Source organism: Chelon labrosus (assembly GCF_963514085.1).
Source record: "Chelon labrosus genome assembly, chromosome: 21".
Taxonomy (NCBI): Eukaryota; Metazoa; Chordata; class Actinopteri; order Mugiliformes; family Mugilidae; genus Chelon; species Chelon labrosus.
In genome coordinates, this window is record NC_140354.1 from 1,558,823 (window position 1) to 1,576,713 (window position 17,891).

The 17,891-nt window shown below is 40.6% G+C and overlaps 2 protein-coding genes across 3 annotated transcripts in view; both read right to left on the reverse strand.

The window, feature by feature from the left end:
* Nucleotides 1-15,308, reverse strand: lmx1al (LIM homeobox transcription factor 1, alpha-like). The gene is made up of 9 exons (XM_084571123.1): nt 15,244-15,308; nt 13,272-13,360; nt 12,210-12,399; nt 3,154-3,386; nt 2,370-2,533; nt 2,123-2,200; nt 1,913-2,033; nt 1,669-1,824; nt 1-1,571 (listed from the first exon to the last, which is right to left on the reverse strand). The coding sequence occupies exons 1-9, from the start codon at nt 15,285-15,287 to the stop codon at nt 1,414-1,416; spliced, it is 1,233 nt and encodes a 410-aa protein (XP_084427249.1). The 5' UTR covers nt 15,288-15,308; the 3' UTR covers nt 1-1,413.
* Nucleotides 14,819-17,891, reverse strand: part of gmip (GEM interacting protein) — a 14,064-nt gene continuing 10,991 nt past the window's right edge. The window contains exon 21 of one of the 2 annotated variants that reach the window (XM_084571121.1): nt 14,819-17,489. In XM_084571121.1, the coding sequence (XP_084427247.1) occupies nt 16,849-17,489 (641 nt within the window). In that variant the 3' untranslated portion in view covers nt 14,819-16,848. The remainder of the gene's footprint in view (nt 17,490-17,891) is intronic. The other variant, XM_084571122.1, reaches the window with a different exon arrangement.

Sequence of the window (17,891 nt, forward strand, 5' to 3'; positions counted from 1 at the left end):
TAGCACATAAATAAGTTACATTCACAATAGTATCACCGTAAAAACACATGAGTCACGTATCAGAGTCAAAAACATAATGTCATGTAAGAATCTCACAGGCTGCAGCCTATCACTGGCATCTACATGAGACAAGTGTCATCCTAGTACTATTTTATTCTGTACCACATTGTGAGTCTAATCCTGATACTTCCTGCAACACTTGCTATTCAACGTAAGTTTGGAGGCTATTTCCTTCGACCTTTGAGGCACACAAATATCATGCTACAGTTTATATATTTTCTGATTATCACAGAGGAAGGTACAAAATATCTACGTAACAGCATCTAATATGAGATGTTTGAAAAGCAAATAATTACAGAAAGTGACAACAACAATTAATTGTAAAACAGCCATACTCACATTTACATTTTGGAGTACATCATCATGTACACAATGTCCTAAATTTGGGGCATTAAAGGAATATTGGTTGTCATTTACTGCACTATTTCTTAGTGATTACATTATAAAAAAGAATTGAAAGCTAAAGCATTAATCACTTATCCTATAACCCTGTTTCCGCATAAGGCTTCTCAAATGACCCTGTAGTGTTATCTGTTATTTAAATTCTAAAATGATTATTATTATTTTTTTTTTTGGTCCATAATATCTTTCATGCATTAGCAAAAACTAAGAATGTAGTCTGGAATGATCATTTCTTCCCCTTTGCGATCTACGTTCTTGAAATCAATGGGCAAGTTAAATTGTCATCCTAGCCAGCACAATGTCCTGAGTTGTGGCTCAGGTTACATAAACATACACACTAACCTGAGAGCAAAACTGTACTCCAGTCCATATACAGTATTGTATATGCTGCAGTCAAAGTCACACGCACTAATTAACTCACTAGTCCTGGCAAAAAAAAACAAAAACATTTACAATACAAAGTTATTTATTTTTGACCTTCAGCTACTCATACTGTAAGTCCTCCCATGGCTCCTAAATACATTAAACTTGACTGATGAGTTCACTTTCAACAACCAATACTCCTCTTTGTTTCATGATATACATAATGATAGGTATGATAAGTGTCTCCATTTTTTTTGGAAAGTGCCATGAAATGTGTGTCATTGGACATTACATAAATATAACAGGAGAAACGGAGGTCCTTTATCTTGGACATTTACAGTGTCTGTATTTCCAGCATGTGATTCTTTTCTAGGAAATATGTAAGACATTATGCTCATCTGCTGCAAATATTATGACTATGCCTGACTTGGAATAATGCTAACCAGTGATAAAAGCTCAGAAGGGTGTTTGTGTGTAGGCTGTTGCATGAAGAATGGTCCCACAGGCCTTTTGATGGACAGACTCCATTAGCTGCATCTCTGAGGTGAAAGGTGGAACAGGAGGGGAAAGGGTGAGAGTTTGTGAGGGTCAGGAGGTGAAGTAGGAGTTCTGCATGGAGTAGAGACGGTCGATGGGGTTTCCCACTCGCCCTGCCAGGAGACTGCCCTCCCCGGTTGCTAAGAGACAGTCACCGAGGTGACCAAGGCTTCCATCGCTGTCCAGGTCATGGAACACTGTCTCTGAGTCTGCAGTGAAAAAATAACTTATAACGTATCAAAAGCAACAACAACTAATGAGGATGAGAAGATAATAAAAAGAATAAGTTTTGACTTCATGTCTTACCATAGGAGTGAAGTTGCTCGCTGTTAAGCTGAGGTGGTGTAAGTCCATGTCGAAACGGCTCTCCACCGTAGATGTTGGGGTCAAGAGCAAGAAGTTGCTGACGTGGCAGAGACGGGTATCCCAACATCCCATCCATGCCATGGGTGCTAGATCCGTCTGTGTGAAGATGAAAATCCCGTTAAACACACTAGGTTGTCTTTCTATCTCTCTCTGTCATCTAATCTCTAGCATTTTAAGGTCTCACCCTCACTGTCATCGTTGCTCTGGCGGCCCCCTCTGCTCGGCCCTCTCCTGGTACCCCCCAGCTGCTCTTGCTCCTGTTGCTGCTGCTGCTGTTGCTGCTGCCGGCGAGCGATCTTTTTCATCTGAGGCACAAAATCGCCACTTTATGAGTTTTCTCTGTGTGCTGATGTGTAAGGCATAACACATCTTCAAGAAATACATAAAGTCTTACCTTGGCTCTCTGGTTTTGAAACCACACCTGCACAACACGCACTGTCAGCCCAGTCTCAGCAGCCAGTGTCTCTCTTACCTACAAGTTAAGAGTTTTTGATTGTGTTCAACAGTAAATTGCAAATGTAGCCGTGTCAAAAGCAGCTTGATTAATTGACATAAAGACCAACAGCCAGACCCAAGAACAATGACTTTGGGAGTATTTTGCTGCCTGCATTTCAACTGATAAGACAAGCTTATCCACCCACCTTTCGGCAGGGCTTTGCTGACACTTCAAAGGAGGCCTTGAAAGCGCGCCGCTGCTGCGTGGTCAAGATGGTGCGTGGTCTTTTTGAACGCTTGTGCTCCTTGCCTTCATCGCCGCCTTTCCCACCTCCTGAGCCTCCCCCTCCTTCCTCATCCTCACTTTTCACTGATCATGATTAACAGATGGCAAAAACAATCAGACCAGCCTTATGTGTGAGCTGTGGCCCTAAATCTGTATGGAGTGAACAACTGAACAAATAAAACCATTTCTAGGGTGTTGTAATTGGTCGATCTCTCTGGAGGTTCATGATCAGCTCCAGACACTTCAAATATTACAATGTACAAACTACTGGGCACATTTGGACATTATCCACATGGATCGGAAATCCACATATTTGGACAAACAGTAGTAGCTCTATCTTAAAATCAAGCATGACACATCAAACTTAATATAAAAGCAGGGGTTTTATTAGTGCAGTGTTTTACCGCTCCGTACCTTTCAAGACTGTTACAATTATGATTGTGCCAAGCATGTTGTTACTGTCACATGTCACTGACTCAGGATCCCGACTGAGAGTCAGAGCCTGAAATCTAGGCACTCTAGGCTTTGTGCTTTGTCTACATTTTTCTTTCTCTTAAGTTGCTGCTTAGTGATCAGACTTGGAAGAAACTGACTGAGATTGGCTGGGCTAAATAATATGTTGAATTAATGTGAAAGAGAGGGAGTTTCATTAAGAAACTTATGTGTGGTTCCAGCATACCACCCGTGCCACAAACATACTTTACCTGATTCAGTTGGTGTGGGGCTAATAGCAGCCAGCATTTCCCTCTCCTTTTCATAGTCCATGCGGCAGAGCAGCTGGCCTTCTTTCAGCACAAACTCATCACCTCTCTGCAGCCGGCGTTCGCACTCACAGCAGCTGAAGCATCCCAGGTGGTACACCTGCCCTAGCACACGCATTATCAGCTCAGAGCGTCCAATGACCTGCAGGCAGGCACTGCACTTCCTTACAAACAGCCTGGAGGTGCACAGAAACACACGCAGAGGAGCCTATATGGTTATGGACACCTACAGAAACTATAAAACATTGCACATCGTCAGTCAAGAGGCGCGAAATAAGGTGAGAGTTGATGGAAACACAAACAAGTAGCTCCAGCACATTCATCCTCAGCTCCAACGATTGTGGAGATTAGCATAGTCTCTTAATTATAGGTTGAATAATCATTACCTAATTCACAATGCAGCAAGGCGAACATCTTCTAATATGATTCACAATAGCTTGCATTTTATATTGTTATTTATCTTCTCCTTCATGACAGTAGGTGGCAGTAGTGAACTTACTATAACAAAGCTGTCTGTTGTGAGTCTTAAACGCTGAGATCAGTTTGAATGGGTAAACTCCCTGTACCACCCTCAGTGTTAAAGCACTAATTTAACTCCATAAAAAGCTTAAAACTGTTAAGTCCATTGCCTGTGACTTTCCTTTCTTTGTCCCTCCATCTCTCCTCCTGTGCGATGTTATAACCCTTCAATATCTCTCCTGACTCACAAGCTCCTCGCATCCCTATTTCCATTCACAGGGCCCTAAATTCCTCTCAAATCTCTGCTCTTGCACTTGGTTTCCTCCCCCTCCCTCTTAAGCATTTTCTGCCAGCATTCCCAGTTCTCCCTCACGCCCTCCCAGCCTGCCTCCCCAGTTCACTGAAACTAATAAAGACGGGATTAATTAGATTGTTGTTTAAACAGTGAGATGGCCAGACAGACGCTGTAAACTCATAACCAGGGATTGAGGATAGCATGGGGTTAATCTCTCTGCTCTCACTTATGCACACTAAAACACACAGAAACCTAAGTACTCTCTCATACACACACACACACATACATAGACACATACATAAACAAGCACAGGCATGCATGCAGACGTTTGTGCACACCCACCTGCTAAGAATCAGTATACCTAGTCTGACACTGGCAAGTTACCCATGTTCACTATACCCTAATTGTTATGGTGGTGTAGCACACCTACAATCAGTACATTTTATTGATACGATGGACCGTCAGTACATCTCTTCAACAGGAAGAGTTACCAGATATCCAGAAAACAAACCTTGTTAAGAAGAGAGGGAGGATGAGGGAGCAGGGGGGAGGAAGGGATGAAGGCTGAAGTGTTGACGCTCCCTGACTGAGTGATAGGAAGGTGTTGCTGCCCAAATCTGGAGTGTAAAGAAGGAGCCAGGTCTGCACATTAGAGCTCCTAATCTGTGATTCTGTCCCAAACGCAGCTGCTACAGCTAATCTTTCTCAATCCATCTGCCAAACGCTCACCAAATTCCCCAAATGACAGTGTCGCTAACTTGACATCATAAAGCAAACACTCCTATAAGCAGCCCTGCACAGATCTATTGTGACAGGACTTTGTATTCAACTAAATATTGTTCAACCTACTTTTGTACATAAACATTACAATGTATTTTAGAAAGATGCTTCTACTATAATTTTTTTACAAGCAGCCACATGTTGGTTGTAATATGCAAGATCTAATGCTCCACCACAGAGAGCAATCAGCAGAGGGCTGCCACTCTGTGCAGCGTCACTCTCCTTTTGAATATGCACTTCAGTATCTTAAATACCTCCTTTGACTGTTCACAAAATACAACAGAAATGAATTGTCAGGGTTGCTTGACATGAGACTGATGATGTTGGTAGTTAGGTCCCACACTCCTTAATCGGAGTGTACACAGCACGGTAGGAATTTACTCAACATGGCAAATGAAGGCAACTTGGGGCAACTGCCACAGAGGGGGGTCTGTAAGTAGATCAGTCTAATCCCTCTAATAGAAGTATCATTCACACATGGTCCTGACCACGGTGCAGCTTCCAAAAATCACTATGGATGTGAAGGATAAAAAGCAGCCACGCGATTGAGGTAAATTTAGCTTCACCAAATTTATGCTCACACAATCAACCCTATGTCTATCTCAAAGCATGCACTGCACTATTTGCCCTAAAATACCAAAATAAAGTACAGAAATTTAAGTGGATTGTTTTCTATGTTATGTTGTGTGTCACATGAATATATTATTCTTAGTTATAATTGCATTGGTAGTACTTTTAAATTTCCACTCTGAAAAAAATTAAGTATTTCAGATTTAAACAGCTGTGGCACATTAAAGACCAACTGTGCATAAATCTATGAGAAAAAAAATATATTTAAAAGATTTTACTTTGGATTTTGAGAGCTTTCCTGTCATGATGAGGATATATTCATGTTATATACACGATTTTGAAAAAACAGAGATGCAAATGCAGCAGAAAAGGCTGAAGGGAAAGATCAACAAAGAGAACTTCAGTTGAACAAAACCTTCGCAAGATTGGCTGTAGGCAAGGTTTTGTTCAGTGCCATGGATTTCAGCGGGGTTAGGAGGCATGCCTAATTACAAGCTCACTGATTATGAGATCAGACGTTGAGAGGCATAAAAAGGTGCTTCATTGTAAGTATTGGTATAATCAGGTCTTTCCTTTTTGCTTTATTGTACAAACAAAATAACACAATCCTCTTCACCTCCCTAAGCTGTGTCATGTGGCATTGTTTTGCCCATGAGCTCTGACAAGTATGACATTGTCTGGACTGCAAAACAGTTGTTCCATAAATATGTATGTGTCTCAGAGCAATTACAGTTATTGTGCATGCTTTCATAACTGATGAATATGTATATAGGTACATGTTTGGTTATACTATCTGTGGCTGTTATCTAGGTTTTGGTCAGCTGTAAGTAGGGAAACTAGTGAGAACCTAACTTGAAAAAATTAAAGCTTCACCTAGAAACTGTGTCTCATCAAAGGTCCACTGCCGTCACTCATTTTGATGCTTGACCTATGGTTTAAGATGCATTTCCTCCTCTTAGTGTGTGACATGTTGAAGTATTGCTGTGCTCTAACGTCTGATTCCCACATACATAACATGCAACACACAAATGGGTGTCCCTTGAAAATTAAGGTACATCAAAGGATTATTGTGATAGTTGCAAAAGGAACAAATGATATGCATCAATCTTACTTTTAAGTTGTATTCTGTTTAGTATCCATTTCTTGTGTGTGTGTGTCTGTGTGCGTGTCGGTGTGTGTACGTGCGTGTGTGTGTGCACTTTTGGCGGATATTGCTCTGTGAAGCAAAATGGCTCAGAGCCAGGGTTCAGTAATCACATCATCTCCTTTTATTAAATCTCCCTGCACTGCTTCTGTGTTATTAAAATCTCCCAGCATTCCCCACGATACTTGCTACCCTGCCACCACTCACTCACACTCACACAGAAACACACACACGTATATGACTATATATGTATAGTACAGTCATGCATGCACACACACTAATATATATATATATATATGTATATGCAGCTGCATGCTCACATAAACACAAATATGCACAGTTAGTGTAAACATAGATAAGGTGCAGAGAACAAACATCAATAAAACACTGACAGATGCTTTCATTTAAGTACCATATCCATCCATGCATCAATAAAGTGATAGAATATAGTCTACTTACGAGACCAGTATTTTCAAAACTTTTTGAAATGTATAGTATGTAGATGATATCCAATGCCCATGAAGGCCTATGTATCTTTAGAGGAACTTCTGCAGAAATACTCATCCAATCCCACAGTTATACAGTTGCATATCATGCCTCTCACTGTAAATTGTTAACAGCGGTCATAACAACTAGCTCTATATGAGAACATCATTGATGCATCTGACATTCAAGCCCTAACCTGTGTGAAGTAACAACTGTAAACTTGCATGATGTCCATGGTCTGAGCGGTACGTGTCTCTGGGTGTGTGTGATCTACACCTGACGGTATCAAGAATGAATGCTATGTGTCAGTATATAGATGTGTGTGTTTGTGTGTGTCAGTGTGTGGGTGTGTGTTAGTTTAGATAAAACAGTTAATCCCCAGGCCACCAGAACGCAATATCCTGTCTGCCCGTTTCTCATTTCCTGTCTGTCTCTGGCGGAGCGGGAAGCAGAGGGGAGGGGGTTGCGGGGGACAGCGGGACCCGTTGCCCCAGAAACAGGAGATACAGCCGGTCGATTTCAGAAAAGTCTACACCGATCTCCCTATCTCTCCCTCTTTGGTGCGACCCCCTTTTCACACTCTCTTTTTTCCTCTCCCTCTCTGCTTTTATTATCTCAGATTTAATAAAGGCGAGGCGAGCAGCTTGTTCTGCCATGAAACATTTATTAGTTGTCTGTTATAAAATTGTTGTGGGGGAGGAAAGATGATGGGGTCTCATCTAACATTATGCAAAAACAGTGGCAATACCAAGCCCACACCCCCACACCCCGCACTCACGCATACTCAGACAAAAGTCGACCCCTCCCTGAGGCTGTTCCCTCCCCAAAACTCTCAGACACCTCATCTTTACCCATTATGAAATCTTTCCCCATCATTGACAGTTGACCAGATGTTAACTCATTTATCCCCTCAAATATACCTGGTTTTAACAGCACTCCAACTATTCTTGGTTAAGCTGCAGGTGTAGCTAATGTAAGACTCTTGGCTAAGTGAGGAGTGTTTGAAGAGTTATGAAGCACATGCATGTATTAGGTGTGTGTGGCATCTGTCTGTCTGTCTGCATGTCTGGGATTTATACGTGCAGTCCTGATACACTTAAACCCACACTGAGCATTTGTATATTCATCATAAGAGCAGAAAATTATGAAACTTAGGAAAAATTATTTGATGAAAAACTACTGAGACTTATGCTGCCACCTCAGTCCAGCCATTACTTTGTTTCACCAGTGATTCATTAATATCCCATGACGATGCATGAACAAGAGTGGTAGCTCATAGGGAAGGGTTTGCGATCCCTCTGACATATCATTGCATAATTCTCTCTAAATAGTATTTCCCTGCAGCCCAGTGTCAGACCTGTCATCGCAGGACAGGCTCAGAGCTTGGCAATTAGCACTTTACCCAATCAGCCTCCCCACCACCTCCTTCTCCTGAGACACAAAGAGGCACTGGGTGGGGGTGGGGGGTGGGGGGCGATTAAGATAAAACAAGGGATAAACGGAGAGATAAACTGTTTGGTGTCATCGCTGCTATCAATCTCAACGAGAAGGAAATGAGGTTTGGAATACAGGAATATTATTACAAAGCAGACAGTGATGAATGAGGTAAAGGATAGAGAGACAGCGAGAGAAAGGGTTGGTGGGTGGAGGTATAGAGAGGAGAAGGTAGAAGATGCAGTTTTTGTCTTCAGCATTAGAAGTTCACTCCCATGCAGAAAATGCACAGTAACCTGAGATGATGCTCTTTCAGGTCGTTAGTGTTAGGCTCTCATACACCCCAGGTCAGCAGAGGATGATTCCATAACTGTGGCGACGGGGTCTCCCTCTCTCTGTCTGCAGTGAGAGGGTTTGTACACTTAGATGTAGTCTCAGTATCCTCCACCCCACAGAGTGAGGTATTAAACGCACGGTTTAGTGAATATCCACCCCGGTGACATGTTTTTCATGGGGCTGAAGCTGCCTTTATGTGGCTTACAAGGAAGCTTGTGTGGCTCCGCACAGCCAGGCTGCACTCCATTCTGTCTGAGTTTAGCACTACTGAGCACAGAACGATGGTCTTGGTCAGTTTGACAAGGATCCATAATGGCAAGTTAAAAGCTCCAGGACACACACATCATCCCTGCATGTCATTCTGGAGACCAAGTGATCTGTTTTTATTGTCTTTCAGTAGCAAAGTTATTTCATCTTCCTGTAACTTTTTCTCAACTCTTATAGCAAACTGCATTAACATTAAGTTTTCTTACTTTGATTGTTTTCTCAAAAAAATCCTACATTTCTCCTATCTCATTTAGACTTTTAGAAAAAATGTTGCTAAGTCATGATCAGGTTTCTTTCTGGGATGTAGTAAATGTTATTTTTCTATCCAAATTTATATTACTCTGGCCATCAGTGCCAGTAAACTTGATGCATTGCACCACTGCATAAAAACATGAGTCTTACAGTGCTTCATACTGAACATCTGGTCCTCAACAGGAAGGGGTTTCAGAGAATCTCTGAAGGTTTAAAAACAAAAACAAATCCACAAGTAAAATCTGCAAGATGCACTTGAGTTTATTGTGTCTAAATCCCCTCATTTCCATAACAGATTGAGACCAGGGAAACTGGTGATATTTTAAAGGCATACCTCCAGTTTATTTATTTTTTATTTTATTTTTATGTAGACATGTATTGGCAATGGACATGTATTGGCATATTTATGCATATTTATGATCTTAGGATTCAAGAATTAAACCTGAATGAACCTCACGTCTCACAACTGAACTTATATGTACTTATATGTGGACTGAGATTGTTCCATTCACTCAAGAGTTTACTCATGTGTTGAAACCTTACACTGGTATTTTTATATGATTTCTCAATTTAGAATGGGTTTTTGAAGCAATGTGCCCTTAAAAAATACTAAACGTGTTGATGCTTTATAAATGTTTGCCTTGGAGGCAATTTAGTCCAGAGATCTCGGGTGGGGGATGGGTCACATTTCAAAATTAGTTTTCTCATTTGAATCGATAAACATCTACATGGTGTGTTGTTGTTGTTTTTTTTCCGTCTCAACCAGATAGATTAATTATTAAAAAAAATAATATGGTTCCTCCAAAACCAAATTTTGTACTCATTTCCTTTTTACATATTTAGTTTTAACTATATTGACTATGATAAATAAGCACACCAATTATACACAGAGGTGACCGGGGTAACAGTTCTGTGCTGCAGTGGCCATTGCTCAGTTTATGCTGAGAAGGAGTGAGGAAGGAAAAGTCTGTCTGTCTTTGTGCTGAATGATGTAATCAAAGCAAAGGATGATTTTAAAAATGTTTGGACAAACAAGAGATACTGGACATGGGAAATTTTGCAGTATGAGCTGAAAAGCTTGCGACTTGCCGCCTTACCACAAATGCATTTCATACGCACAGCAGTTAAGTTAAATGATTTCATTTCTGGCATCCAAATAAAAACAATCAAGGTAAGCAAACATCAGGAAAGTGATTTGCCTTTCACTCTTTGAAGCAGGTGGGACTATAATGAACGTGAACTGCAAGTAGAGGGTTAAAAGAAAAGTACAAATCTGTGAATAATTGCATGAATTCCTGTCGAATTCTCATGCACTTTCCAAATTCTTGGACATGGTTATCTGTTACAATCCACGCACCTGCTCTAGATGGGGGAGTGGTGGTGTGTAGTGTAAGGCGCTGATGGACAGACTGCTGGGAAAACAGGGAGACATTGTTGCTGATCCACTGAAGGTCACAGGCATTATAGTGTGCCAAGTCTGGCACCGACTCACACAACAAGGCAACAAGGCATATGCAATGTATAGGAGACTAAATCAACATTATAGTCAATGAGCTCCTGACTATTAATTTGGATCTGCAATTATAGTCATTACACAAGGAAAGCAAATACGCTTTTTCATTCCATCACTGAAAATGAACCCAGCGCTTCATTTATGGTAAGCTATTGCCTCCACGTTTCCCACTCATTTTTCCAGATAAACGTCACACAATGGGGCTTTCATCAGCCAGCTCCTCTCTCTCTCTCTCTCTCTCTCTCTCTATCATTTTCTCTCTCTCTCTCCTCCAGATGTCAGGTACAGTGGGAGAGTCTGTGCTGCTGGATGCCGTCTGACACTTTTCAAAACAATGATAACAAGCTGCAGGCTCGTCCTTAAGCTGTCCATCCCCGGAGCTCCCAGCACAGGCACACACACTGACCGCAACACACCAACAACCCGGAGCAATGACAACAAAATGTTTTACGTGCATAGAGCTGAATAATCAACAGAAACATAGCATTTTCCATTTAGTGTGTCCTGATACTGCAGTTACAAACTACTGCATAGCGATGACATGGGCTGTTAATTCAAATCGGACTGTGAGCATAGACACCATGGATATGAAAAGAAAGAGCTTTTAGATCTGATTAACAACATATATATGAACAGTATAGACAAACAAATAAGCGCCAGTCAGCTGTACAAATTTCCACCTACATGGCTTTATAAAAGCAAGAAATAGTTTTTTTATCCATGACCTGAATGGACATACCGTATTATATGAATGTGTTTCAGAATTTAATTTTAGATATATTCTGTAAGACTCACCCAACTCAACACTACAAGCTAGTATTTGAGGGTATTGACAAACCTGATTTACACCCACTTTCATTGGTAAGGTCATTTTTGCTACATACTGTATGTCGGTCTTCTTGAAGATTTATTTATATTTTGAATTAGCCTCTGACTCAGTCTATTCCTCAACAGCTTCATGTTTTTGAACAAATTTTACTTGACTAGTGAACTAATCAGAGATCAGTATTGGTGTGTGTTGACACTGCAAGTTGTGCATAATGTCATGTGACCTTGTAAAGAGTGATGATACTGTCAAGAGTAAAGAAACCTTTTTGTTTTTAAAAACCACACAAGGTGTCAAGGTGACTTCTTCCTGGCTTGCAAACAGGAGACTGGGTGGCATCACTGCGACCACTATCCATTATAGGCTACAGTAAATGAACACCTGCATAGTCAAATTTGGGAAGTGAATGTGTCATTGTCATTGGAGATATAATCTGGGTCGTTTACTTGAATGTTTCCATTATTGTAAAAATGCATTTTAATAGAGAAAATATTTTCAGTGTGAGATAAAGACTTTTATGGCGGTGATACAAGCTATTTCTTTCACTCGTAGGCGAATAAATGTTTTCTAACCAATATGCATGTATTTTAACTGACAGTGAACCTTATTTCAGAGTGTGTGTGCGTGTGTTTCTTACTTTTCATAGTCGTGCTTGCAGTAAAGCAGGCGGTCCCTGCAGTAACAGGTCCCGGTGAGCGCGCTCAAGCACACGGCGCACTTGACGCAGGTCTCGTGCCAGGAACGCTCGTTCACGCGCAGCAGGAAGCGGTCGGCGATGGGAGACTCGCAGCCCGCGCACACCTCCCCACCTCCTCTGAACTCTGGACCTGGAGGGAGCATATCGGTGCGTGGATGTAGAGGGACAGAGACCGGGCCAAACTGCTGGTACTACTGGGTTCACCCCTCCAGGTCTCCGCAGTGCACCAGCAACCTAACATGAAAAATACGACCCCTTCCAAATGTCTCTCCACTATGACCATCTGTGAAGTAGAACTGTTTAACTCGTGTGTTTGCTTTTTTTTTAACAATAGGCAAATGCGTACTTATGTTATATGTCATCTGCTACAGAACAGCTGCTCCTGCCTAGCCCCACATGCCACATGGAGGAAATATGAAATCCACGTTAATGCTCCAAAGGCAAATTATTATGGCAAACGCTTTGTGTCAAATATTAAAAAATATATATATATAAAAATTAAAAAAATAAAGATTTAATGTGGCCAGTGAGTTGTGTGTGACCTTCCTTTTTCTTTTTAGGACGTAGTATGTTTCTATATCTTCTGATAATTACATGATTTTTAATTCTCTTTTTATGTCACAGTAACATAAGCTATATGTTTTATTTAAGTTAGGCTATTGTAAATTAAATTCAAATTATAAACGGGACATTTGTTTTTTTTCTTAGTTCTCTCTGATATTATCTTTCGCAGGAAATAAATGTACATAAACTAGGCAATTTGAAGGGATTTGGGTAATAATCATGGAGATATTTTCTCTCTTATACTCTAACATTTCAGTACATTTTTAGTTATTCCGTATGGGGTATCGTGCCTTAACTTTATTATGATCACAGACAGCTAAGTTTTTAATTTTTACGTGGACCTTATGAATTCAAAAATGATAAGTTTGTTCAAAGGTGGTCATATTTGCGTTGATTTCATACGATTTTTAATGGCATAACGCAACAGCTTACACTCACCAAAAGGCGTGGAGGATGGAGGCTGCTGCAGACAGGACTGCTGGCTCTCCTCTGTTTTCATGCCTTCTCTTCTTCCCTCAGTGTGATTGCTGGAGAGACAAAAATGCACCATTTCTGGCCTAAGAAATCAACGGAGCCAAGGCAGTATGCACACCTGAAAATGAGGGAACTGGTAAAACAAACGAAGACGTGAGGACGCAGACACATTATGGAAAGCAATAAGTTCTTGTGCGACATTTTCTAAATTAGACTTAATTTGGATAAGTTTGGGTTTAATTTTAGTTATACATCGCAGAAATAACGACGATAAAATGGAGCAAACGTAGAAATTGGCACAAATTGCTTTACGCATGGGAATTGATGATTAGTACAGACTACAGGCTAGGTTACATTTAAAGCCCTAAATCTAGGCAGCTGATATTTTTCAAAGCGCATTCTAGTCTTTAAATGTGACTGAAAATAATTATTAAACGAATGTTTAAATTGTTTTAAAAAAAAATACAGTATGGAATTATGAGCATGGCAATAACACGTGCTAACAAAAAATGCCTTTGTCTTTGTTTTTGCATTTCAAAAATTCCTAACAGCTTTTATTTAAAATTATGAATAAATGTCTTAAAGCACCTTCTAAAAAATGTGCTGTATAATTGTATTATGCTCATTCTGATTACTCCAGGTTATTTGGGGAAACTGCTCCATTAAAGGAAAGAGGAACATGTTGAGAAATGTTAAGAGACGCAGACGGAATTTTATCCCACAAAATTATTTGGGAGACCGACAGATTCGGAGAAAACTAAATTGGCTGTGGAAACTCTGCGAAAGATTTCTTTTATTTTCCTTCAGGCAGCCAGCTTCCTCTCTCACCAGCCGGCAATAGTTTTGTGTAGTGAACATTAATATCCCAATATCTATAGTCTATATTACAACTGGATAAAATATTTTAGCTATTTCATTTTTTATTGTTGTTCTGTCCTTCTGGATCCTTCTGATTTTTACATTTGGGCGGCCTGTAGGCTGAACCTGTAAAATAATGTAAACATATAAAACGTTCTAATGGTGACAGAAAATTAAGTAATCAATAAAACAACAGAATTATGTAAATACAACTAATCTGATTTGGCATTTTTCCTAATTGCGGGTTGAATACATTAATGACATATTTGCGTAATGCACCAATAATTACATTCTTACTCCAGCACTTTAATAGTCTGATTATAAAAAATAAATACATGTTTAAAAAATATATATTTTAATCAGTTTTCCTGCAGGTTACTTGGAGCTACAATGAAAGGAAATATACTTGTCATTTTAGTCAGTATGAGGATCAATATCTTGTTCTTTACAGTTGACGTCAAAACGCATCGTTAAGACTGACATTCAAAGGAATATCAAAAACAATGTGTCTGTTCTCATGAAAATTATAACAAGCAGTTTTTTTTATGATAGTTAGGTTTAATGGTTGAAAATCAGCTTTGACCTCGTGCTCAAAAGTAAAAGAAGAAAAAAAGCAACACACACACACACACACACACACACACACACACACATACACACAAACATACATACACAAAACTGACAAAGTTGTTATGCATCAAGTCTATTTTACTCCAAGAACTGGATTTGATTAGTTCACTCATAAAAACTGCTGGAAATATGTGAATTAGTTATAATGATAATCATCCAGCATAGGCAACATACAGCCTGCAAAGCTGACTCTGAATAAAGGAGAGAAACCCAATAAAAGGTGATTGTTTTCTACACTATCGTTGATATTTTACTTCTTTGTGTTCAAATCGAAGATCAATATTCTTTACCTGCGCGTTTGCAGAAAATAGCCTACACCATGTAAGGTTAGACATGTGCAAGCGCCACAGCTGGAATACGAAACATACAACAATTCAAGCAACACAGTTATTTGGAAATCACAGTGCTGCTTTCACTGACAACCTGTTCTTGTTCTGCCAAGTCCTACCTTGAGGTGAAACACACTCCTCCTGAAATCTCGGTTGGCAACATTAAAACCTGGGGAAACTTTGGGCTGGTAAATAAACAGACGCGATTACAGATTGTCCACCTGTACTTCACAGTGTGGCGCGCATGTCGCTTACGGTCAAAATCCAAAACGCAGTGATGACCCAGAGAACCGTCTATGTCTCTCCTGTTTTCTCCGGCAGCCGTGTGTGCGCTCTGACTTGTTTTGTGCGTAAAAAGGCGCAGAGGGAGGAGATGGACAGACAAGGAGGAGGGAGAAGGTGCGGAAGAAGATGAGGGAAGATGAGCGAAAATGCAGCCTATTGATAACTCAGATGGAGGGGGGTCTCTTGCATTTGTGTTCAAGGTTAGACGTAGACTTAGAAATGCACAGTCTGAGAGATGAAACAACTTGCCCTGACATAGTAATTCCCCTTCATACGAAAACAAAAAACAAACTAAGATTTATTACATTCTTAAACTGTCTGATTATGGTGGGAAATATCAAAAGAACAAAGGCTAATGAAGATGGTGATGCTGGCACTTACATCCCACTACAACGCCACAGACATCAGGAAATGTTGGCACCCTGAAACAGGTTCAGGGGCGAAGAAGCTGATGTGAAAGTAGGAAATGTGTCATCTTAAAACACAGTACTGTAATGACAAATAAACAGTTTATTGCCATTCCACTATTGTGTCTGCATGTTTTGTCACACTGATAGAAGATCGCCCTCTTGTGTTAAAACAGGAAAGGTACATTAAACTAAAAAAATAAATGTTGTACATATATGTGAAAGTACATAATTGGTTATGTCCTACAAAAGTTACATCTGGAGGCTGTAAAATATTAAAAAACACAACAAATACAGAAGTATATTACATTAAAAATAAAACACTTGAATACCTGATGACAATGTATTTTGCGAACAGTAGTTTTAGTTTTGAAACACTGTGATACTGAGGTGCTAGTTTGTATCTCACAGCCTTCAATCTCTTGTCGCTTGTTTGTTTCTTTCAAACATGCAAGAAGTAATACAAGTAATTTAATACACAAATGTTCCTTGTCTGGTCTTGGTATGAGACAGCTGGGTGGTCAACAGATCTAAATCTAAAAGAGGATCAAGTGGTAATAGGGTTATGGCATCCAAGTAAGCATCAGGCCTGTACTTTTCTCTATGTTTCCTACGTTAGTTTGAAACATTTTACAGTTTGGTGACATTTATGCATAAAATATGTGAGCATTTTGTTTATGGCATCTTTATGAGTGCATATTCTCCCTGTGTCCGCATGTGTTCTCTCCAGGTACTCCAGCTTCCTCCCACCGTCCAAAGACATGTTAGCTAGGTTAATTGGTGATTCTAAATTGGCCATAGGTGTGCATGTGAGTGTGAATGGTTGTCTGTCTCTCTTAGCCCTGTGATAGACTGGCGACCTGTCCAGGGTGTACCCCGCCTCTCGCCTGATGACAGCTGGGATAGATTCCAGCTCCCCCTTAACAAGACAAGCGGTTACAGAAGATGAAGAAGTGCTGATAATAGTAATGGTTGTTACACAGAGTGTAATGAGTGTGTTCTCGTAAACATTCTAGAGAGCTTTCTCTTTCCTCAGACAAAGAGCTGCTCATCCTTCCCCGAGTGGCTCCGCCTCAGCTTCAGACCAGACAGGATCTTTTGAGCTGGTGAGGTCAGGTTGTGATCAAAAGGAGTTGTCTTTGGCGACTGACACAGAGCATGACTATGTCCAGAACCAGACTGCTGGCTGTCGGTCCGTTGGTTAATTATGTTCTGGTCAGGTTGGTACCTTGCTGCTTCCTCTTGGCTAAATTGACGTGTTGTACTTGATGATGTCGCAGCTACTGGTGATGTTGAGTCTAGTCCCAGCATGTACTGCACAACCTCGCGAGGGCTTATTGGGACATCCTCTGCGTGCTCTGAAGTAATGCCGACCTGGTGTGGCTGGCAAGTGTTCTCATAGTGGACATCTAAGTTTTGGGAAAGTCTATGTGTCCCTGGCTCTGGAGAGGAGCTGCCACTGCTGTCTGCACTCCGATTTTGGCCCCTCGTTGAAGCTACAGGCTGTCTGGCAGCACGACTTGGGTTTGAGAGTCGGGCTCCGAGATTATGATGCCGATGATACTTCACTGGCTGTCTGGTGAAGCGATAGTGTGGCTGGGTCCCTAAATCGGAGGTAGGTTCCCACACCGACTCACCCAGAGGATCATCTGATGTCCCTCTCATAGCCAGGACTGGTGCAGAAGAGAGAGGACAAGCATGTGATTCACAAATAAAATGAAAGCATACAAATGTTATTGATTACAGTCCTATTTAAATTGTCTTGCCCGCATATTGCTTTCAGGCACATTGAGCAAACCCAGAGCCTCAAGTCAGCAGCAGAAACCTATAAATTACTGAATGCATTAAACATTCTCCTAGATGCATGTCTTCAGTTGTGACGAGAAACGCTGAAGCTGCATGCTGTTATAGCCACAGAGAAGAGAGCGCCTTAGAAACACAGCAAGAGTCACAGCAAGCAGAGAATAGTTAGAGCTTCAGGCTTTCAGGGCAACAAAAAAACGCAACGTTATTATTTTGTGAGTTGTCAAAATGTGACGATAAAGATTTCTAACCCAACTGAAATTATCACATTG